Source organism: Onychostruthus taczanowskii, unplaced genomic scaffold (assembly GCF_017590055.1).
Source record: "Onychostruthus taczanowskii isolate IOZ18803 unplaced genomic scaffold, ASM1759005v1 scaffold37, whole genome shotgun sequence".
Taxonomy (NCBI): Eukaryota; Metazoa; Chordata; class Aves; order Passeriformes; family Passeridae; genus Onychostruthus; species Onychostruthus taczanowskii.
The window spans coordinates 5,289,472-5,314,706 of record NW_024501126.1 but is presented as its reverse complement, the minus strand read 5'-3'; the positions used below and the strand labels follow the sequence as shown (position 1 = coordinate 5,314,706).

The window sequence follows — 25,235 nt, the reverse complement described above, 5'->3', positions numbered from 1 at the left end:
TAATAAAATACTGATTTTCAAAGTGCTTATGATCACTGCAGCTGTATCCTGTGAGAATGATTAACTAGCTTATCTAGAATCCTAGTTACATGTCTACCTCACTGTGGACATTAGACACCAGTAATGGAAGAAATTCCTTCCATGATATGGTATCAAGACACATTTTTTGTTCCTTCTGAATCTATTCTGGAGTAGAGTTTAGAAACACAAACACAAGAACTGCATTATTTCCAAATGCCACAGTCCAATGGTCTTTCATTGACTGATAGAAAGCCTTTGGACATACTGTCCAAACATAAATGTGCAGCTTTAGAATTATACTCTTTTTATTAATATCACACATGTTCAGTCAAAACTTCACCTTCTGGAGCTTAGCAATATTTTAGATAATTGCATAGTAACCAGAAACAACAACAATTCAAATTTTTAGGAGGTTCATTTAAATGACTTTACGGTATTGTTGATATCCTCATCTTGCCCGAGTCATCAAGGTACCATGCAACACCAGGAAAACTTAAAACTATTGTGATCTTGCAAACATTTATGTAGCAGGAGCATTATAAAAGAGACCACAAAATACCTTTTGAATATCTACTCCTGCGAACATACTAAAGGCTTTAAAATAATAAACCACCATACAAATACAAAGCAATTAAACAAATATACAAAATGTCTCTTTTAGTACATATTATTAGCTGCTGTAAGAAAAATTTTTAACAGCCCTTTCCATCTTCCCTTTTCTTACCCCTCTCTGGGCTTCCTCCCAATTTTCCTGTATATAATTTTCGTCCCACTGGTGGAGTACCTGGTTTGTAGTAGGTCACCAGCATACCAACTCAGAATAAAGCTATTTGCTATCAGGAAGTGAATTTGCAATTCATGAGAAACATGTCTGCCAAATCTGTTTCCATAGGCCTTCTTTATGTAAGAGGTATCAGCACTTACATAAAAAAACCAGTCTGCATGAGCAATGGCCCTCAATATTTGAAAGCATACCAATGTATATCTATTTATATGGACTTTCTATGAATAAGTAATTTTTTTAAGATTGATTTACCTTTCTCTGCAACGCTGAAAATGATATTGCCCCATGGGAACATCCTAAAAAACAAATAAACAAAAAGATCCCTATTAATTGCACTAGACTTTAATAATATTAAGTTGCTTTTAAAACAGTGTTGAAAACAGGGTCATGTAAGGAGAAAAGTTTCCAGTGTAAATACTTTTAGCATTCAATTAAAACTGTCTAAAAGAAAAATCCAGCTAAAACTGAAGACGGAGCAACCTGGAATAAAACTCATCTATCAGTATAAATACAGGATAAACTAATACAACAGTCTGAATCCAAGAGTGTTCTGCTTTACCACAAGGACTTCAATGTCACCACTCTTTGGATGTAGCCCAAACTCTTGCCAGCTTCAGCAAAAACCAATCTTAAGTGGTTTTGAAAAAAACAGACCTGAATGGCCAAATACAGACAATGGCCATCATTTTTTAATTAATAGCAATGGCAGCCATCACAGCCACATTTCTTTGTGATCAATAGTGATGGCTGGGTACTTCTTGTAATGAACCTGTCACAGTCCACATTCTGATGCACTGTATTTATTAAACAAGAATATGTCTCACCAGTACAGGAACAAAACTGAATGCCAATGTTGAAAACTATTAGAATTTACCTTCATGCTGTCTCTTTTAAGAAGCAGAGGATATTGCAATACACAAGCTGTAGATTGTCAGTATCTTACCGAGAGCAGCACAACAGTGTTAGTAAAATTAAAAAGAAATCTGTTCAGTGTAAAAGATGCAACATTGAAATACAATACTCTAAAACTCAGGCCTTCTACCACAGCTTGTAGGTGCACCTTCAAAAGGTAGACGTTACAGTAAGTATGGATTTGGTTCCTGCGGTACTCTGAATAAAGTCCACTCAAAGTATCACAGAGATTATTCTAACTTCACAGCCTCTGCTTCAGGTTTGCCCATCTTCCAAATGGAGAATGTAGCTGAACAGCTAATAAATCTCAAGGAATTTCTCCATATTAAAGGATTTCCTTCCTATATGTGTTGCATTCTGACTTTATGTCCAAAATATATTTCCACATGATGAAGAGCAGCCACTGTACATGCTGTGACTTGGTGGGAGGTCTGAGCTCAGAGGGTCAAATTTTGTACTTTAGTAAGCGTGCCAGACTCCTTTGAATTCAGAGATGCACTTACACCCTAATCCAAAACTGGAAGAGCTTCCAGAAAATTCACTGCATTTATGTCCTGCACAACTACATGTATCTTCTTCTAGCAGACATAACCAGGTATTTAGCAGTGAGCAGCTTTTTCCTTTCAAATATTTCTATATTGTACAAAATGACATAAGTAGACCCCTACTGTTGTGCTTATCTTGCCGTTTTCAGTGGTCATGCTGTCCCTGTGGTGCAAGTGTGCAAATGGCTTGGCTGCTCCCCAGGATTCCAGGTACCGGGTCATGCGGACAGAAGCTCTCATTTTGGCTCCATCGAGAGTATGCCGAGGCCGAATGTGGTGCTGAGGGCTTCGCTTCTCTCCCTGGTTGACAGAGGACAAAAGGTGATGTCAGCCTTTGTGCTCACGACCTTTTGAAGCAGCAGTGCGTCATCTGGCAACACAGATCTCCATGATTAGGTTCTCATAAATGGAGAGATGCTAAGAACCTGCAATTCTTAATGATATTGCTGGGAAACATCAGAGACTTATTTCTGAAGAGCGGGAAATATTTGCACTGCAAACATGATATATTTGTAGGCATCAGTAACAGCCCTGATCAATATCTTATTGTAGTGAATTATTCAATAAAGAGATTAGTGGTCCTGCTCAAAACCAAGTATGACTGGCCACAAAATAAAAGTGCTACTAACCTTAGGATTGATTACAAAGTAAGTCTTAACATTATGCTCTTTCAGATATGGGTCCCTCACATCTCCGTCCCCATCTTCCACTTTGTAAGCTCCATTCAAATGTGCCAAGGTGACTGAGGTGATGTGAACACGGCTGAAATTATATTTTAAAAGAAGGACAAAGTCACAAATACTTATAAAACACATAATTTAAACCTGATCAAACTTCTTTTACTTGCTTTTGGATACACCTTTTATTTGCTGCTCGCTTCTTTTGCAGTCCCTCTAATCTAAATTTTAGAAGTTCTAATGGGCATAAATCTGAAGGTTTCCATGCAGAAAAAAACACTCCTTAAATTACAGTACATACTGAGTGTCCCAGTTTTGTTTGTTTGGTTATTTTTTTTTTTTTTTTTTTCTCAAAACAGCACCTAAGAATTAGTTCAGGCATCTCCATGAAAGCCTATAGTTTAAGACACAGTGACTATGCATTTTTCCATGACTGAAAAATCCATGTGTCCAATGGTTAACAAAGAAGACTCTTACCCTGGGACTCCCCCAGCTTCCATGTGATTGGCCAGCGTAACATCATGGGACCACACATCGTACTGCCACTTCTGCAGCCCAATAACACCGCAGAGCACGTTCCCGGAGTGCACTCCTACGCGCATGTTAATGTCCACTCCAGTCGCATCTCTCACTTTCCTGCAGTTGAGAATAAAGCCTCTGTTAATACACATAATAGGTCCTTTGTTTTCCTTTAATTTACCAGTCAAATTATGTGGATGGCACACCCCTGGAAGTGCTCAAGGCTAGGTTGGATGGGGGTCAGTGCAACCTGCTCTAGTGGGAGGTGTCCCTGCCCATGGCAGGGGAGCTGGAACTAGATGGTCTTTAAGGACCATTCCAATCCAAAACATTCTATCATTCATTATTCTATGAAAGTAGCAGTAACAACAGTAATAACATTTACCTCTTCTTAGCATTGCCTCCATTCTTCTAATGCTATGATTATATATTAGCTTTCCTATTATCTGTATTTGCAACATTTTGCAGAAATATTAATTTTCAAGTCTGTGTGTGAAATTCCTTTTTTTGTATTCATCTGAAATTATTTGGGAGGGCTGCAATGAATAGTGGAAATGTTTAGTCTCATGGTAGAACATAAGGACTGCTTTTGTTCTACAGGCTGCTTTTGGAGGTCTGGAACTACTGTTATGCACCCTTTTATCTAAACACCCCGATGTTTACACTGGAGACCTTCTCATATCTGCCATATCTGAGAGGAAGGACAAAAACCACAGCACCTCAGAATATTTCACAGGCTGGGGCTTGTACACTCTTTGGGGGTATGGGCTCAGTGCCATTCAGGCTGTGGAGAACATAGGCTCAACAACCTTCCACCTGCTTAGTGAACGTTGCACCCTCTAGAACATTATATAGTGAATGAAAGGCTACCCTCACTGTCCAGACCACATCTAAACCTTTGACCTTTCCAGTCACAGAGATAAGTATCCGCTCACCCCAAATCTCAGAAGAGCCCTGCATGTAAGATAGGCAATTATCTTTGCAGAAGCAGTTTTTCTGAATCATTGGCGGGTGACTGAGGTCAAACAACCAGAACATTTCCAGACATATGTCACATGGGTACCTAACCACATTTGTAAAGAGTAATAAAACCAATTCAGATATCTACAGGTTTAGACAGCTCTAAGAAATGGGAAGATTATAACTTAACCAGATTTACGTATTTAAACCCTAACTGATGTGAGCCCAAACCTAGCCAGAAATAAGTAACGTGCACACACACTTGGAGAAAGTTGGGCCGTTAATGGAGGAAACAACTACAGAATAAGGAAACCAAATGGCTCATGTATACAAATTGGGTATAAAATTCTAGCAACATCTTCAATGTGATAAGAATCATCAGCTCTGTACTTTCTGAATTATTAAATTAATGTGACAGTTTTCTATTTTTTTTTTTGAAAGGGAACATAGAATGCAAGAGGCCTAATTTGATATGGTAAATCCTGCATTTAAGCAGTAATTCTCAAGTGTTTTTTTTCCTGGGAAATGAAAGTAACAGGACCATGACTGAAAGCATTTTAATTCTATCTGTCTCTCTCAAGTGTTTACTGGTATTTCTTTTCACATTGCCATTTTACACTGCTCTTGTGTAGCTGACACACTTGAAAATGAACTGCCTGTAAATGGTCTTTGTAAGCAGTTTGCAAATCACAAACACCACTTTGCTCTGCAAGGTATATGACACAAGCCTAGCACTTTGGAAAAAAGTGGTTTAAAATACTGGGCAAAATGAAAGTGGGACATTTATCCTCTAGGAGTGCTTGTCAAAAGACTGCCCTTCCATACTCTGCAGAATAAAGCAAGAGCAAGCGGAATAAAGCCTGCTTTATAATAAGTTCTCAGGATTTAAGCAGGGGAGCAAACAGAATTGCACCAGAACTGAATCCTTTTTCTGTCTCACAAATTAAAGAAACCACAGGAGACATTAAATTAGCAGTGTAACTCTAGACCTAATTAGGGTTTACCACTTCTCTCCTGATCTCCTTGAACAATTGCTATGACAATGCAGGCACTGAATGCATTCAAGAATGCAGACTATCACATCCCCAGAGGACTTCTGCGTTACCTACACAAGCACATCTGAAACTTCTCACCTTTATTTCATTTTGTGCTCCCCCTGTCTCTCTGGTTTTCTTCAGCACAACACAGTCTGTGTGCCCAGCCTGGTTGGGCAGTCAAAATAATCATCAAGACTTTATTTTTCCTATTGCAATGTGAAATTTGAAAGCATTCTGCATTTTTCAGAGGTGTGGTTAGATTGCAGGTAATTGTTGCAACTTTACTCCATACAAGCAAGAGTTCAGGTCATTAGGAAAGCATCTATATGCTTTACCTGAGCTTTATTCATCTATAATTCTGAACCAAGGTATCTCAGACTTACCTAGCCCTTTCTTACACACTTTAACACATTGAGTGAGCCTTAGTCATTTAATTCCCTGCAAATTGCCAGCTTTAACAGCATAGTTTCCTTTTGGATCAGACCTGCAGGAATGAAAGCATACCTAAAAGAATTCTTTTATTTTGTATCTAGCATTTAAAATGGTATAACCATCTTATATTCAACAGTTTCTTTCACTTTCCTCTGAAATGGAATTTGTTTCATGCTACCAAATCAAAGGAAACCTTTGAGAATGTGTGACTGAGAAACATGCAAATAAGGAAGTCACCAGACAGACAAGGAGGTAGAGCTTGAGCTGAATGGAAACAACACATATATTCACACACAAAAATATTTTGCCTCAACAGACAAGCTCTGTCCTTAAAGCACCCAGTTAAGATGGCCAGCTCTCAGCATCACAGGCAACACTGGCATTTATTGCTTGATAAAGTGAGCATCTCACTCCTGGGCAAGCAGGCTGCAGACTGTAAGAAACATTGGATTTGTTCCAACATAGAGCAGAGAAGCAAAGCACTTAATCAATGGGACTACAATTCATGTTTAAATGGGAACAATCCATAGCATAGGAAAGCTGGATTGCTCAAAATGGAGCTATACAACATTAGGTAAGGAGACTGAATAAGACTTTGTAGTACAGATCACCTGGCAATTTGGCAGAATTCTTTTTTTGCTTCAAAGAGAACTGGAACTGAAACCATATACAGGTGGTAAAATCTATATAGAACTGCTAATATAAACAGCAAACTACTTTATTTCAGCAGCTTACACACAGAGGGGGAAGTTTGCACCTCAGTGACTGAATATAACAATAATTTCTATCTGACAAAAAAGGTATTTCAGATAGAGCAACTAAAACATATTGAGTGACTTGCTCTATCTGAAATAGCAAGAGTATTACTACTCCTCATTTTACAGGGCACAGAAGTATGTCAGGAGATGCTTCTATACAAAGATGCAGCAATCACACAACAAAATATGGAGTTGGTTAATAATCAGCAATTTTTGTTCACCTGCAGGCTGCAACACTTGACATAATACTTTGAAAGGATTTGAAAACACAGGGTACAGATTCCTCACTCCCTCTGTAAACAGGCTGTGGTAATCAGGCATCTGTCTACGGGAGCACTGTGGTTTCTGACTACAGCAATAAAGTCAGATCAGAATATGCTTTACAACTAACATATAATTTTCTAGTCTATAAGGCTGCTCTTACCAAGAACCTGATTGCACAGCATTAACAATGAACATACTTGACAGCAGCCTGAGCAGAAAGTTATTTCAGAGAAGAATGGAAGTTCTGAAATGTGAGGAACTGACAGATTGCTCTCTGAGCTCAAGTAAAACATTGCATTATGATGTGTGATATACTTTGGTTCTTTGTGAAGGGCACTTTATGGCTCATGTTTAGTGTTGTTTTTCCTCCACCCTGTAGTTTCCTATATTTTTTCCTCTTAAGTAACAAAGCAACAGCTTGACCAGAAACTCTATGCAAATACTTTTAACTCACTTTTCTCACACAGCACAGAGATGTTTTAAAATATAAACCAGGAAACTCTCATTTTCACTCAAAGGGTGGGGAAAAAATCCCAACATTTTTAAGCCAACCAACAAGGAGGGCCACAACTTTGGGACTGCCACCCTTTTACCAACTGCTCTACAGAAGGGATGGTAGCTTTACTTCCTAGTATGCTAAAAAAGGAAATGGCTTAATTGTGATACTAAGTGAAAAAGAAAAAGCATCCAGTGAAAGCAACTGAAATGCAACCAAATCTGTAGACTATTATCTTGCTTGGCAAGGAGAAATTCTCCCAAGTTCCATTTAAAAATTAGATTTCTTTGGACACTATGTAAGTTACAACCATTTTTGGATGAAGAAACAACATTTTAGAGAATGCAGCAACCTGATTCCTTTACTGAGGCTAGTTTTACAAAAGATTGCTAAAGCAAGGAGATCAAAATACTAGTTTTCAAAAATACTACACCTTTTCCATGAACACATAAAAGGGAAAAGAACAAAATTTGCTTTAGTCAACCTATCCATACAGTAATTACCCTGGACTGAGTTAGAAGACCAGATAACTAAAAGCCAAATCCCTCTTGTGACTACAATTACACACATTTAAGGATTACAGGAATAATCTTGTATGGCTACCTCACGAGACATTAAGATCAACATAGTTCAACAAAATTATCCATTTCATGATGAGGTGCACACCACACATATACCTCACAAGGATGGGCCAATTTCTCACTTTGCTAAATGGACAGTGGTTAATGTGATCTAGACAAAAGCATAAAAATTGAAACTTAGACTTAGAGAAGAGCATACCAAGTTTTAAAAAGTCTAGCTTATTATAATAAATAAATCACACAGAAGATTCCCAAATATCCAGACCGCCACATGATACATATTTTTGCCAAGTGTAGTTCACCTACACATGCTAATTTTAGTGAAGGACTGGTTTTAAAGGATTTTTTTTTAAGTTTAATACTTACTTAATGGCTTCACACATGTCCAGTCCCATTTTCACACAATTCTTGGCATGATTTTGAAGAGATATAGGTAGCCCAGAAACACAGTAATAGCAGTCACCTAAGATCTTAATTCTCATACATTCATTTTCCTGGAGGAAAAAAAGCAAGGTGAGACAGTGACTTTCAATTTGAAATACATAAATGAAGGGCTACTGTTACAAAGATTGACTTAAATGACAATAGCAAAGTCCTTCTACTAAAGCTTGTTTCAGTAGAGAAGGGTTGCTATAACAGAAACATTGAGAGAGTTTTGTATGGTTGATCCCTCCAACAGTTACGGTCCTTAATGGGCAAAAGCAAGAAGCAATTTCACTGCAAAACATGTTCACATCTGAGAATAAAGAACTGAGCTAAACTATCATGTCCTCAATCGAAATAAAGCCTTTTTGTTTGAAATATGAAACCAAAAGAGATAGTCTTCCACATTTACATCTATGAAGATATACTATGGAATGCTTCCAGAAGCTAGCAATCATAATAGTATTTCTATATTTTGTACTCTAAGACTATGTAAAGATATTTTTTTAAAAAAACTGAAAGTTAATTTAATTTAATTTTTAAAATACTTGACAATAATTTTTCAACAAATAAAAACACAGGAAATTTTTATCTATTCTGAGGTTTCTGATTTTACTTTCACACATGAAGTTTGATTTAATTTTATGAAAATTTTAATTTAATTTTATGAAAAAGACACCTAAATAAGCAGAAGAAAAAATTATGATTGCATTTGATTCTTTCCTTCATTAATAAAGAGGCTGTGGTCAGTATTAGAATTGATTCGATCAATACTGTGTCTCTTCTCCTTCAGTCTCATAAATGCTTTTCCTGAGACCAGAAATCTGACTAACACTTTTCTATCTTGAGTTTCTTAATCCTTGATAATGCAAAAAATCTATTTAAAGAAGTGTTCATCTGCCATTAAGCCTTATGGGGCTCCATGAGCTGTCTCTACTGGTCCCATTAGAGAGCTATCATGGGTTTCACAGACTGGCACTGGCAGAAATGCACTGTTGCACTCAGACCAGAGCCAAATCGTTTTCTTCACACAGTTCAAATCCAATCTTCCTGCCAAAGTTTCAGAAATGCTGAAATGAAGACCCCAAGAGGAAAAAGAAAAAAATATAAATTTAAAGATTACTTTCTTATCCAAACTAACAGCAGCAGCCCACAGCAACCCACCTTGGCAATCTGATCAAACTTGCCAAAGAGCTCATTTAACATGTGCACCAGCTCCCCCGGCGAGCAGTCACTGGCCAGGCGAGTGAATCCCACGATATCAGCGTACAAGATGCTGCAACAGAAAGGAGCAGAATCTTGGTCACAGCTTCCTTCTTTCTGCAGCACTCAGATCCATCAACCAACAGTAAAACTTGAAAGCAAGCGCCTGGACTTCCCAGGGATATGCCCACACCCAAAACAGCCACTACTAAATGTAGAGTAATAAATATAACTACATCTATAGGTAAATGTATATTTGCCTTTATGGGTGTTGTGCTCATAGGTAAAATATACCTATATGTACCTTTACAGGTATTACCTCCTCAGGTATAACATTTATAGGTATACCTAAATTTATAGGTATTCATAAACATTCTACACCTCTATCTGTTACGGGATTGAAAAAACAGAAATATTTTTTTAAAGTCACAAATCATCAGTATAACAATAACAATATAATAGTTTCAAAGAGTATTTGTGCTCACAAGAGAACATGAGCTTCCTCAAAATTCCTGCAGCATTTTTAACAGATCAATTTCTAAGAATATAATCCAAACTAACTTGTCCAATAAAATAAAAAAAAACCCAACAAAATAAACAAACAAAAAAAACCCAAACAAAACCAGGAAAAAGAACCTTGTTAAGAAGAAAGAATGTTTGAAATAAAATTTATTTCTTTTTCCAGCTACTAGACATTTTTAAATAATAAATAATTAGATCTGTCAGCAGAATATTTTATCTCAGGTACTGTGTAAAATAGATATATGATACAGCTGCCTCTGCTTACATGATACAAATCATGAGAAATTGTTTCAGTTAAGAAATTTGCAAAATCTGAATTGTACCACTGACACGGATTCCAATTTTGACTAGCATACACAGAGGCAGGATTTGGTACTGCAATCTGAAAAATTAAGACATTATTAAAAAAAGCCTATTATTGTGTGGCTTTTTCTCAACAACTCCTTTGTATTAACACCTTTGTGGCTCTTCTGGAATGTAGCACTGGCAGCATTCGATCAAATTAAGGGATGCTACATATTAAGTTGCTGAAAAGCATATTTTACAACATTTTCTTAATTCCTCCCTTAACCCTTTCTTTCAATTTTTTTTTCTGAATGTTGTTGATACATTATATTACAGTACAATACCTTACATTGGTGTGCCTTTTGACATACAAATTGTGGAAGTTATTGGTGTTTTCCAGCTGGCCTGCCTTTGGACCTTGTAACCTCTGAATGATCTCTGCTTTCATTTCCATGGCAATGTGAGCAGGCAGTAAAGAAAGTAGAAGACGCTCCTAAAATTTAAAATGAAATCCACAGTTTCTTTAAGGAGAATAAATATAGCATGGCATCAACACTGTGCAAGGCACACCCTATTGTCAATACCACAGAACATTTTGATGAGGCTTGCACTCAGGCCTGGTACAAGCTCCGAAGTTAATCAGTACCTTGAGGAGTGTGACAGAGACATACACACATTTCCAAGTAATACCTGCCTTCTTCAAAGTTTTGTGTATATTAGAAAAAGCTTAAGCTAAACTTAACATTTGATGAAGTTATCTACAGGAATTTAGTCAATATCTGAGTAGGATGCAGCAAATGAAAGAAGAGTCACAAGGGCAGTCCAGAGGACTTTCATGGAAATGCAGTTTGATCCAAACAGGAATAAGCTACATCTTTTTTCTTCTTTCATGCATTTTAAATGCTCTGCCATAATTTTAGCAGTTAGACTGAAAATAAAATACAGACACAGAATGTGCTGAAAATGTTGAACTTTTGCAAAGCATTTTGATAGGTACTCTCTCCTTTAATATGGCATTTGACAATTTCTTTTCTAATTAACCTAAAAGCATATAGAATACTAAAAAAACCCAAACCCTACATATTTTTTCTCATCATTTGGCATTAGGGTCTTCCTCTTCATTTGATATTATGTTCTTCCTCTTCTAAAGCTCCCTGACACTTCCATTTTGACCATTTCACCTGTGACAGCTTTAGACTGATTTCCTACTTCTCTGGAAACCAGGTCAACAAGAACTCTGCAAAAAAAAAAAAAATCATTCTTGCTTTATCATATTTCATCTTGAAACTGAACAAGAATTTCCCATTTTCTCATAGGCAGGCAGGAGAGACTCCTTCTGGCTGAGGAAAAAACCCAGAAGCCTGAACCACTGAAGAGGGGGAAGGCATCTGAAAAAGCCTCTAACAGCGTCAGAGAGAGAAACAGCTACAGCAGAAAAGATGCTGACCTCAAAATGTGCATGATTCTCAGGTGTTACTCAGAATGATGCATGCTCTTTGGTTCACAAGAGTATTTTTGCAGACTTTGCAGTTCTGCTCATGAAGGTACCAGAAGAAGTGCAGCCATTAATCCAATGCTCTGCCTGGGATAATTACTCCTGTTCAGGTCTGATGACCTTGAGTAGAGCAAGGCAATAACGGGACTATAGACTCTTCTAATATTTGCAGCAACCTTGGCTATCTATCTCTGTCAAGTATAGTGACAAATTCTCATTTCTCACAGCATTTGTGCACTTGTAAGCACTGCATTCAATTACATGAGGCCCTGTGAAACGGATCCTGTGCATATTTGGCAAAAAACTTCTATTGCAGTGAATCAAGACAGAATCTTGCTTTGCTGCTAATTAATATTGAACTAATAATTTATTTCTTAAATGCAAGATTAATTTAGTATGTTTAGGCATTTCAGCAAGTTCACATCCAAGAGACCAGTGTATTTTCATTGCTTTTGTTCAGTGGCAATGTTTCACTTCCACTGCTCCTTGGTGGAGGTATTTGCTAACTTGTAAATAATATCTGTACAACCAATCAATTTTTTTCCATAATGAAAACTTACTCTTCCAGGTTGCTTTTTATCTAACAGTACAGGATTTTTCATACTTGTTAACAACTGTAATTAAGCAGTTAATGAAGAAGTGTAGCTCTTAGCAACAATTTTACATCTCTAAACTCCTTTTATACTATGGATAGTAAATGCAAGCTGGTTCACTATCTTCCTTTGACTGTTATGATTCCAGACACACAGTGATGCAGACACTCAGTGTCCAGGTTACTCCTTACATCTTTGAAACTCAGAAAGACTGGTAAAAGATCATAAAGCAACAAATGTTTTCAAGGAAGCAAGCAAAAAAAACCAAAAAAAACCCACCAAAAAAAGAAAAAAAAACCAAACAAAAAAACCACCACAAACAAACAAAAAAAAAAAAAACCACCAAGAGAAAAAGTTTCCATAGAAAGCAGCATAAGTTAACTACAAGATAAAAATCATATAAGGAAAAGGAAAACAGAATGCCCTCATTTTGTAGGGAACATCAGGAGAGATGGAATATTTCCCTTCTTTTTCTCTTCATGCCAGCCCACTATTCCATTCTGCTTACACATCCTGATGAAGCTGTTCACCACACCACATTTCCCCCCAAAGAATGTTTTCATTCCTCCCTTTTCACTGTACAAAAGAGAAGGTTGCAACCAGAGGTTGCTTTGGAGAACTGCAATTGGTGAAGTGCATTATAGAACACCTTGCCATACCCAGGTGCACACACAGCCCTCAGCCATCCTCCCCATCCTGCAGGCTGCAAGCATTCACACTTCAGTCCTGATGTTATCCCTTGTGTCATAATGTGGATTGTTCATTTTCATTTCTTTCAATAAAATACAGCTGTGAAAGAAGGTGAATCTCAATTACTTATGAACACTGTGGCTGGTCAGCTAAAGATCCTAAGAAATGCAAAGCACACAAGAACAACTCTTCTTTCCTGTTTTGTCATTGCTGTTGGCTAAAAAGAGCGTAGTGGAGGGATCAAAACCACTTACTGATCAGCTTGTAGTGCATGATGTTCTGCACTGAAACTCCTGCAGACTGGAACAATGCAAGGAACATCACAAATCAAGACTGCTGCTTATGCTGGCTTTATATCTGGTAATACATTCCATTCTGTACTATTCTCTCAAAAGGACAGAAAATCTACACATCAAAAACTAGTTGAACTGAGATACAAGACACTGACTTTTAAAAAAAAATCTTCTTTATTTGTGGTAGACAGAGAAGCCACTCTCAGATCTACAGTCTGTAAGAAAAAAGCTGAAATTATTCTGAATGCAGGTCAAAAGGTACCATTTAAAAGTCTTCAGACTGAGAACAAGAATACTTGCTTCTGGTGAAAGAGAAACTGCTGTGCTATGACAATAATGAAAATCTCCTCACAAATGTCCTTCCCTAGAATATTAACATGACCTTAACAACTTATACAGGGGATTTATGCACACAAGACTGTTTCCTGACTTATTCCCTGGGACTATGCTTTCCTCTCAACCATTCAAGTCACTTCCAGCTGATATTTCTTAAGTCCTAGGGCTAAAAGATGCAGCCCTCTATCTATACTGAATAGAACATTGAAGTGCCTTTCGGTACTAGAGGTTAAGTACTTCTCTCTTCTCCACCTGGACCTCTCTAGAAGGATAGCAAGAAGGCATCCTCCCTGGGTTCTCCAGCTGAAGACTTTCTGTGGTATATGTCAAACTGTTATTTGAGTTCCTGTTCTCTCATCCAAGTTGATCTCTTTGTCAGAATTTTCCCTGAAACATACAGATGACTTTAGCAGTGATTCTTAGTTACACATCACTCCTCTAAAGCTTGATAAACTCTGGTTGCTTTCTTAGCTAGAATAAGTTGGCACAGCTCAGTTAAAGAACATTGTGCTGTTTTCTGCAAGGTGGCAGTTGCACGTGAGTATCTTGCAAAATATCATGCTGCTGTTCTGCAGCAAACAAGCATAATATCCTCAAACACTTGGTATAGGTTAATTTCAAGAGTAAATGCTTCACAAATCAAACTCTTCTTGGCCTGAGGCAATAATGCCTGTTTTATTTGCTCATTCCTGTTTTGTTATGCAAACTACCAACACTGATTCAGTCATTTGTAAAAGATTACACCATGATCAACACTTTACTGAGCATAAATGTAAGAATTTATAGATTTAAAGGCCAAATTTTCTTTCAACTAGTCTGATCTCTTGAATAATACAGCTAATAGAATGTCATTAAGGAAAAACAAATGTGGTCTGATAGGACTCACCCTATTGAAATCAACTTTGTGCCTTGCTATCAATGGAGAGAAACTGTCCTTCAAGGCAATTCACAGAATCTAATACTGATACTCTGAGGTAGCAATGCTCTCTCTCTGTTGTCTGGGGAGGGAACTGCAGGTCCAAATTTTAGTCTTACTGGAAGAAATGTCCATCTTTGTTGTTATGCTTTTTCTGATATTCAAGAAGTCTGCAGAAAAACTATATATTTGTAGATCAGTAAAGGACTACAGGGATATTTTTGTCCCTATAATCACATACAGGGATATTTTTGTCCCTTTCAATGTTATTTAGGGCACTGAATATTGAATTCTGCCTTTCTGTGGGTTGGATTTTGTTTTCAGATTCCTGTGGCATATATCTAATCATCTCTTTAGCAAGTTTGACAAACCAGGTCAGTAAGTCAGTAGTAAGAGCTCGAGAAGCAATTAGCCTATGCATGCATCCTGCTTCACTACAAAGTTTAGAAATGAACACAAATAACATCAAATTTTAAGCTGCCCTTGAAATGTATAAAGAAATAACCTACAAGAAATGAATTTTCTGATTCCTGATTACAAAATGATGGAACAGTCAAGAGCTGACAGAGATGGTGATCCAGAGGGTATTTGCCAAAGTACTGTACTGTTAACCCAGACCTCATGATCATCCTCTAAAATACACCTACAAGAATAAAGAGTTGTAAGGTGCTTTTTCTTAAAGCTAACTTTTCTTAAAGCTGAGACATGAGAAGATTCCTAAAAATTATGTGCTATTATCTCCTTAAATTTAGGCAATGTTAATAACCTCTATCAATCTCATTACTTTGGCTGAAGCCAGTAAATTGATTTTACTTATACATAACAAGAAAGGTATTCAATCTTGACTACAGAGACACCAAGAGATGGAGGACTCACCAACTTCTAGTGGCTCATCAGCTGAACTGCTAAAAACTTAAAAATGTGTTCTGTATTTCTTACTTTGAAGCCTTGGCCCTGTAATATCTTTCTCAGCTCAAGATTAATGTCCCTACTCTTATTCTTGTAAACACAGATAACTGTCTTTTTGATCAGCTAAACAGACTTAGGTGTAAAAATCTCCATCTCCTAAGTATTTTCTACACTGTCTTCTCAAAACCCTCAACAACCTTCAAGCATTTTAAAGGGTTTCTTGACAGAAATCCTAACATTTTGCTCCAGCAAACAAAGGCATGCATACATTTATTTCCCTCAGTGTCTCCACGACTTACTCTGTTCAACCTTCTGCTGTAACATTCCCAGAGTTCCCTGTCTGCTGTTCCATGTCTCCTATGTTCTCCAAAATATTGTACAAAGTTCAGCCTTACAATATCCTAGCTATGGCCCATACTCTTTTAGAATTATGTCTCTACAGAAAGTTACAAAAAACTCTCTTATATTGTTTATAAAGTATTCAATATTATTTAGTGAATATTAATTATTATCAGACCAGTATTTACATTTTCTGCAAAATTTATTGTCTGTGAATGTCTTCACATGCCTCTTAGATCATTAAGAAAAAATACATAACAGCATAAACAATGAGATGAGATTCTTGCAGAACATAAGACACATGCCAGTTCATTGAACATCTCCAGTGATAACTTCCAGTTACTCCACTCAAAATCTATTAGACTGTGCTCTCTTGCTGGGAAGTGCCAGTATGTTTATGCTGAGCATCACTGCATCAAATATCATACTGAAAACTCCTGATTACAGAAAGTTACTTAACCCAAACTTGTACCCATTAAATAGTAAAATACCATTTTCTTATTACTTGATTTCCTACCAAACTGTTGAGTACATCACTCTATTTCTTTACAAATACAATCCCATCACAGCAGCACCTTTTATTTCATACTGATTGTTTATACTTTTTCTATCTAGTGGCAGCCCTCTCCTTGGTTATGATGCCTTTTTTCCTGGAAAACTTCCAAAACACTTTTATTGGCCTTGACAAAATCAGACAAGGATCAAGGATTTTTTAAGACATCTAGAAATCTCCTACATATCACATCTCTTGTCATTTTGAACTCTTTTTTATCTATCTAACTGCTGCTTTTGCTTGTGGCTAGTACAGGCTTTATGACACAGATAACATCTTTCCTGATGGCAGAACTATGAACTCTCATCTGTTCTCCTAGATGCCACACCCCCCACACATACTGCTAACATTAATTTCTGGGGTTTTTTTTCTCCTTGGAAAATGAGTTTTTACCCCAGCACAGTACCATAAGGCCTTTTGTTTTCATGACCCTTTTGGTGAAATTTCAGGTATGCAATGCCAGGAGCTACAATATCAACACCAGAAAATCAACACACATGCAAGTGGAATGAAAGCACCATCCTCTCATTCCTCAGTAGTTCCCCAGGCATGAAACACAAATGCCCTCATGAAATTATTCTGCAGAAGACAAGCTGTAGTTGTCCAGGAGCTGCTCCCTTGAGAATGGCAGGAACTCTGAGTGGGGGCTACCTGTTTTCAGACCCAAGGTGGCTGTCATGAGCTCAGATGGCGATGAGCTGTGTCCACCCGGGTGCTGGGACTGCGCCAGGGCCAGGGAGAGGCCCAGGTTGGTGCCAGACAGGGATCTGCTCCCACAGTGCTCCCTAGGAGCCTCTGCCTGGGAAGAGGCCCTCCCCACTCAATCCCTGAGCTCCAACCATGCCTCCAGAAAGGGGACAGTTGTCTTCAAATCATGTTGAAATTGCCAAACATCAGTGGCGTGACTTGGTCACTTCACAAGAGCAGTAAAGCCAGTGCAGGCTCTCATTTTAAGGCAAGGGTTTGCAGGCTAAATATGCAGCACTGTGCACCCTCCGTGCGCCCAGCTCATCTGCTGCAGAGTGGCTCTGGGAATGCCTCCACATCCAAAAAATACTAAAGCTACACCACCACTGTTTCAATGTAGGGGACTGAAAGCTCATTTAAATTCACAGGCTCACCACATATTTGGCAAGGACAAATTCCTTCACAGAACCTAGGGATGTTTAATGTTTATGCACAAATTACAGTTTGCATATGCAGCCTGTTTAGGACTAATTTTGCAAACGATGTTCACTACACCTCCAGAAAGCGTGCCTATCCTGGGGCTGTTCAAGTAACAAGTCACCAAACAGCACAACAATAGAGTTAAAGAGAACACACCAACATACACAGCCAGACCTGCCTAATTAACTGACAGAATTTCAAGGTTTGTTTCTGTCTGGTCCTGTTAATTCTTGCTCTAAGTTTTATATATTTCAAGAACTAATGAACAGACAGAAGCAGCATTTCACAAAGAATCAGTCTGATGAGTGCAACATGTTTATTACTACATCAGTCTTTAATAAGGTGAAGTATTATAGTGCTGGCAATTGCTCAGTACCATTCTTTTAAACAATAAACTATTTAACTCTGATACAACTCACTTCACATTTTGATGAGAAGAATTTTGTTATTTTTTCAATAGAAATTAAGAAAACCAAACTCATCTATCTTTTTACATATTTTCCTTCTTCCAAACCATCTACGAGTCATGTCAGGGAAGATATTCCAGAGCACTGCTTGAAAGGTATCTACGCAGCCCTTTTTCAAAGACCAAACTTTCCTATTCATCTGCCCAGTTTAGAGCCAAACCTTGTGGTTAAAAGCATCAAAGCCAAAGCAAAACCAAAAGCGTTTCTAAGGCACAGCACTGCCTTTAAGTTAGAAGATCACATCTGAAGCACATTGACAGCATCCCTCCTCCACAGCCTTCTAGATAGCATGAAATTGATAGATTTTACCTTTGATGTTGCCTCTGGTGTTTTAGCCATCTGCTTACATATTGCCAAGTAAACATGCAAGAATGGATTCTTTCTGTATTTCATTGGTGATTTGCTAATGTTTTACTGGATAGTCTACAGATAGCATACATCGGGGTGACCAAATGTTACTCACCACACAAAATAAAGATCAAAATCCAGATTTTTAAGAATAAAGATTCTTATCAGGCACCTATCTGCACTTGTCAGGAGCTCAAAAACACTTCAAAGTGGGTCAGACAGAGCAGTGAGAAGCAGGGCCACACAGCAACAGAAATAAATCAAAACAGTCAGTCTCTGTATTAGATTAGTCAAGAGTAGAAGTAGTTAAAGATAGTTTTGGCCCATACAACAGCCAGTATAAATAGAGATAAAAGTTTATTCAAGTACGTGTAAGAGATAATTTCACCCATAAATTAATGAAAAGTGAACATACAGTAAGGAGCTATGCTACTTCTTGTGGAACAGTGATGATAAATTTTAATGTAGTGAGGTGTATATTTTAACACCTCTTTTCCGAGCACCACTATTTATTCAACAGCTCATTTCCTAGACTTGAAGACAGAGGAGGCTGACTCACACTAGGTGGAAATCAAAGAACAGGCAGATGTCTGGAGGGTGTATGCTGTTACTGCATTCACAAAGCAGACCTCTTATTTCCTTACAATGGTCTAAATAAAAGGGAACAAGAATGGTTTGCATTGTATTTCCATCTCAGGATCGACAGATTCTTGTAGAAATCTCCCAACTGCTCTTTAATGATTATATTCACCAGCTACTAAAGAGAGAAAGTTTTCAATGAAAAACTTTGCTCCCCCTGAAAAAAACCCCAATATAAACAGAGTTTTGAAAACCAGTTCTCATTATTCTGAGGAATGTGATCAGGGAAAAACGCAACAACTTACTGTATGGTAGATACACGCTAAACTAGTAATTAACACTGATTAGCAGACCTAACTACAAAACAAAATTTAGCATAAATCATAGCAAGGGTTAAAGCTTTCAGAATTAGCCTGGTTTTATTTTCCAAATATTTTCTAAATCTTAGTGTAACAAGGCATTTTATTTTCTGAACATTTTCCACATTACTGTATGTACAATTTTGGAAATGTTTTCTATGGTATGTTACAGAGTAACTTACACATGTAAGTTTGCAGACAGGAACTCAGACTTAATCACAGAAAGACAGGAATGGTAACTGCCAGACCTTGAAGTGCCTTGTCACCTAGGAAAAGCCTGTCCTCCTGGGACACTAAGTCTATGTGTGCAATGCATTGAGAAAATTGGAATCCTAAAAACACAACTCAGAAAAAATTAGATCTGCAGAAGGAAGCCTTAGTAAGTAGAAAAGGCCCAAACGAGGGTGCTGTTTATGATTCTGTACAAAGAGCCACCAGGTCATTAGCTCCAGGCTGGGAAGAAGGCACCTTAATGTGCTTGGAACTCTGTTGTAGGCAAAACATTGTGCAGTCAGGTAATTTTAATAGAATTAATTTACTGTAAACAAAAACAAACCTCTCACTGCTGACTGCAGTTTAAAAAAAAAGGCACCAAAAAAAAAAAAAAAAAACACAAAAAAAAACAAAAAGAAGGGAAGATAAACACTGAGATAGACACACCACCATCTACCCTCTGCATTTCCTGGCCTCAGTTTTCCCTCTTTTTGCCACGCATTATGCTCTGTCCATCAAAATTCCTGTGCTGAGGTGGCAGGCAGGGTAGGAGGCTGAGATATAGCAATGTGTGATAGTTTCTGTCACTGTGTCTTAACCACTTGTGCTGCTCCACAATTAAAGGCTTCTGCTGCCCTTGTCCTGCACGTCCCTGATCCAGCCTCGAACACTGATGGCCTGCAGTGCCCTCTGGTGTGTCCCTGCTCCAGCATGGACTGACCATGTACCACAACACCTGAGGGGTGGGGGTACCTTGTTCGGGTGGAGAGAGTCCTCTACACAGATCATCTTGTCTCCAGCCTCCTTAAGCTGCTTGTTTCCTTCTGAACTGAGTTTGGGCACCTTTGGTCCCTGGTCAGATAACTTTTTAATGCCCAATGGCTAAGGTTTTCTAGACAAAGCAGGCTTTCCCCATGACTGTTTTGTGTGCCCCACAGTAGGCTGGAGGCATCTTTGGCAGACATGAAGTGATTCACAATGACCCCTCCTCCAGCTCACCACCTCAGCCCCCTGCAACCTGTGGCCACCAACATGGGCTCCACACAAAGCCACAGTGGCCACTGGTACAGAAATGGGGTGCCAGCTCCACAAGTTTTCAACCTTTAAAAGGAGATCCACAGGTTAAACAGTGTTCTCCATGTGCAACCCTTCATCAAAACAGCCCTCTGCCAAAATGAGACCTCAACTCTCTTCCCATCTCCACAGAGAAATGCTTATCAGTGAACACAAAGTTATTTTGGAGGTAGAGCCCTAGCAGCCTTTTCAGATGAAACTAATTTGCTCCAAAATTAAACCATTTAAAAATCACTGAAGCAAGTACTAGATTTCCTGTTTCTGCAGTGCTCCGGGTGAATTCCCTAATCCCCAGGCTCCTGCACAAAGGCTGCTCTGCTTCCTCTTTCTCTCTCACGGGATGAGCAATCCAGTGGAGACATTTGGCAAATGTCCTTCAGCACATCGAAAAAGAGGGCCCAGTTTGTCTCCTTGAGGGATTAGGGCTGTGTCTGAATTCTTAGTCTCACATGTTGAAGGATTTAAAATAGGTCTAATTCTTACCAGTTCCACGTTCTATGTATATTGTTTTGGAATCCTGGTTTACACACTGTTGCCTGCACATTTGTACATGTAAAGATGCATACTGTAAAAAAAAAAAATACCATAGCTGCAGCTGATTGATTTTGGCAGCGTTATTCATAACGGCAGATATACTATGGATTAATGAAATCTATTCTATGATCACTGCTCTTAAATAGCTTCCAAACTTTTTAGAAATTCGGGAGTAGTTTGTGACTTCTTTACCCAACACTGGTTTTGGTTATTTCCAGCACACCTCATCAATATGCTCCATGTCTTTATGCAATTTGATTTATTTTGAAACACTGCATTTTAAACATGAATTAACAGATATATTTATAGAAAAATATGTTGACAATTAGTATTGTGTTGCTGTTCAAAGAGATAAAATTAAAAGAAACTAGAAGGTAATATATACTAACTGAAAACATTTTACATGTAATTCACAGTCCCTTAATTTAATATTCATCACTGAAACCTCAGCATATAGGCTCATAATATCAACTGTTAAAGCTACAGGAACCATAATTCCTAGAAAGGAAGAAAGAACAAAAAAATGTACATCTTTAGTGTAACAAGACATTTATTTTCATGTTTAATTCCTGCTCCAGTCCTCTTGGTGATTTTGTTTTTACTGCTTAAAAACTCTTTCTGTATGATATTAGCAATAGTTACAGATTACGTACTTTCTTTTTAGACTGGCATTGCTGTTCCCACCATTTACATTATATAATTTTGAAGAAAGTAGTAAAATATGAAACTGCTATATGTTTTCAGGCACTTATTTTAAGAAATGCTATAAAATACTATTTTGATTTTTGCTAGCACACTATTTTTACTAATAAGCAAGAGGTAACTGATTTATTTTTCAATCCTGAGTCCAAGGTGCACCTCAAAATAGTTTCCTCCCCACAGAGCATCATAGCTGTCTTTAGCAGCACTGGCACTGGCACATCCAGCACAGCCTAGCAACATTTTAAATACTGAGTTCTGCCAAGAAACTACAGAACATATGCTCAATACACAGATGTGCTCTGATGAATCAGGGCCATCCTACATATTCAGATTGGGTCATTGCAGAACTTGCTTGTTTGCAGGTTGCAATATCAGTGTTAAAAATAATTGCCTCTTCTTTTTTTTTTTTTTTTTTTTTTTTTTTTTTTTTCCCCCAAGGCGGGTCACCGAAAGGGAATGCTTCACTCTGAGTCAGGTGGATCCATCTAAATGAGAGCCACTTAGAGCTGCAGCAGAAAGACCCTTTCAGAAGACTGCATGAAGAAATCAGGGAAAAAGCACCAAGAAGAGAGATATTAATCTGCTGCAGTGCACCCAACTTCAGCATTTCCCACTTTCTTGACAGAAAGATTTCCTAGAGACCCTCATGGGACTTGCTGAGGTTGTTTCAATGATGGAAACCACTTTCTAGAAGAAGGTTGTTGGAAACCACTGCAAGCTGAAGGCCTTTCTAGAAGGCTGTAGGAAACTCTGCACTGCAAGGACTCAATATGAGATTTATTTTCAAGTTTGGTATTTTCTCTCTTTCATCAGCAATTCTGAGCTATCCTTGGCTGAAGAATAAAGTTATTCTGACTTATTCTAAGTAACTTTGCTGTAAATAAAACTTTTCCTTTTTTGGAGACTGGCAGCTATTCCATCCAAGGACCTATGAGTCATGCTCTGTCATAACAAGTGTGGTTTAAAGTTTGAATAATCTCTCTCAGTGATCCAGCAGGTAAAGCCTCTGCAGCTGTGCCTACTCCTGTATGGACTGCAGCCCATGCAGTGAGCAAATTCTAGAAATCATTTGGGGCAAAATGTTGTTGTGTATTTGGGCAATTGGAGAGAAACTTTCATTGCAGAAGCTCATCCCTTAACTTGTAACTGCTATTCAAAGAGGGACACCACATATACAGAAGGCAATTATTATTTAATGTTTGACAGATAAAGGTCTGCATCTGATGTGTCTGGTGAGACGTGAGTTCCTCTGCTATTCTCCCATATAGTTTTCCTTTTGCAGTCTCCAAGGAAGCCCAGTGCTATGGTCTGAGACTGTATGCTGAAATATTGACAGCTGTTTCAGGGCAAGAACTCAATCTTTCTTGCACAAACCAACAGCTCTCCCAGCAGGACAAAATTCACTGGATTCAGGGCAGTAAAAGCTACTCAGATCAATCACCTCTCATCTTCCAGCGTAACTTATTCAAAGTTTGTTTTTCTCTCAACACTGAGGGGAAGGTGACATTTTGATAACAAGTTCTGCTGGTTTCAGCTAAGTTTCCTCATCTAGAGGTTCACATTTGCATTATTCAGGTGCTTGTTTCTAGTATCTAACAGAAGCATATTGAAAGGGCAACTCACCAGACGTACAGTAGTATGTGGTACAGAAATCCAACACTATATGCAACACAGCATTTTCATGTCTCTGTTCTCAGTGCAGAAGAAGGGAGTAAAGAGAAAGGAACAAAATATGGCCCTGGAAGAACTGAATGACCAGTAATAAATCTTATTTCTTCAGTGTGACAAAGGAGACAGAAAAATAGCTGTGCCAGATGCCCAGATTTAAAATACCTTCAATTACCTAACTCTGATGGTTCTGCTTTTTTTTTTTTTTTTGAAATCACCAACATGAATATGTTAGACTACACCAAAAGCAGGAGCCCAGACTACACTGCAAGATGGAATAGTAAAAACAGTGGCTACTTGCAAACACTAGACAGAAATTCTTTTATGAAGAAGCAAGGAAGATGCCTGGTATTTATTTCATACTAACAATTGGCTCTACCCTCAATATCTCTGTTATTTAATAAACAAATCTATCTGGTTATATTAAAGTGAGAAAAGAAAGCTGTGTAAATCTGCTCCTTATGAATTCCAGTAAAATTACTCCTTGAGCATTCTTTTCATCTTCTAGAACTGTATACAAACTACTATCCATACATCTGTGTACTCAGGCTTTATTTTATACATGAACAGAGATCTAAAATTATCTTATAAAACAAAGCAAATTTATTTACAGATTTCCTTTGGGTAGCATAAAGCTCACTATAAAAGCTGACAGATCTTCACATTGTGCTGTACTATGTGACACTACAGCACTTCTGTGAATAACAGTATGCAGTCTGGTGGCACATGCTCCAACAACAAATTATGGTTTCTGGGACTTGTAGATATGTTATGGTTGATAAGCAACTTTCACTGAAATGTTTAGGTTTCAGAGCAATGCATAAAGCTATTTTAAATAATCTGATCATGAAACAAAACTGAAGGGACATGAGTGATTTTTTTAAAAAAAACAATCTTAAAAAAAAATTCTCAGTGGGGATAAGCAATAAAATTTTAAATCTTTGATCAAGTAAAGACATTTGTCTTGTCCCATGCCTGCTTAGTTTCTTTAAGACCCTTTTGTGAGGGATCTTGTCTTCCAGAAATACAGGCATCCTGTTAAAGTAGATCATTTTCACCCACAAGATTTGAAACCTTCAGAGAATTTGTATTATTTATCTCTACAAAAGCTGTTTTGACTTTTATTTCATCTATCATCCTCATCCAAATCTAGCATTCTACTTCCACTAATATGCCCAAACAGACACTGGGTTTCTAAGTCAGTAGTCCTCTGGCCTGCCTTGGAGCTCTGCAAAAATTGGTATCACAGTTGCCTCCTTCTTGCCCTGAGCTGTCAGCACAACTCTGGGTGACAGACTCCACGGGAGAGGTGGCTGCAGCATTTCAGTTGCCTCATCCCTGAACTTTTTTAGGCCTCTCTGCTGAATACATAGACATGAGGATTCATTACCACTTATTTTATTTTATCTATCTATTCCTTGACCTCTCCTCCTCATGCTTCACCTTGAGATAACTGTTGCAATTAATCTTCCATAAGTGCAGAAAATCCCTTTCCTCCACAATGAGCAGAGAAGCATTGAAAAAAGTAATCAGTAGATTTACTATGGGGAATCACATGACATAATTCTGAATATGAACTCA

The 25,235-nt window shown here is 37.9% G+C and overlaps 1 protein-coding gene across 1 annotated transcript in view; it reads right to left on the bottom strand.

The window, feature by feature from the left end:
* ADCY2 (adenylate cyclase 2) overlaps positions 1–25,235 on the bottom strand; it is a 206,987-nt gene that overhangs the window by 62,015 nt on the left and 119,737 nt on the right. The window contains exons 5-11 of the mRNA XM_041411780.1: positions 10,764–10,912; positions 9,574–9,685; positions 8,353–8,480; positions 3,417–3,575; positions 2,892–3,024; positions 2,386–2,562; positions 1,058–1,101 (exon numbers count right to left, since the gene is read on the bottom strand). Of these exons, the coding sequence (XP_041267714.1) occupies positions 1,058–1,101; positions 2,386–2,562; positions 2,892–3,024; positions 3,417–3,575; positions 8,353–8,480; positions 9,574–9,685; positions 10,764–10,912 (902 nt within the window). The remainder of the gene's footprint in view (positions 1–1,057; positions 1,102–2,385; positions 2,563–2,891; positions 3,025–3,416; positions 3,576–8,352; positions 8,481–9,573; positions 9,686–10,763; positions 10,913–25,235) is intronic.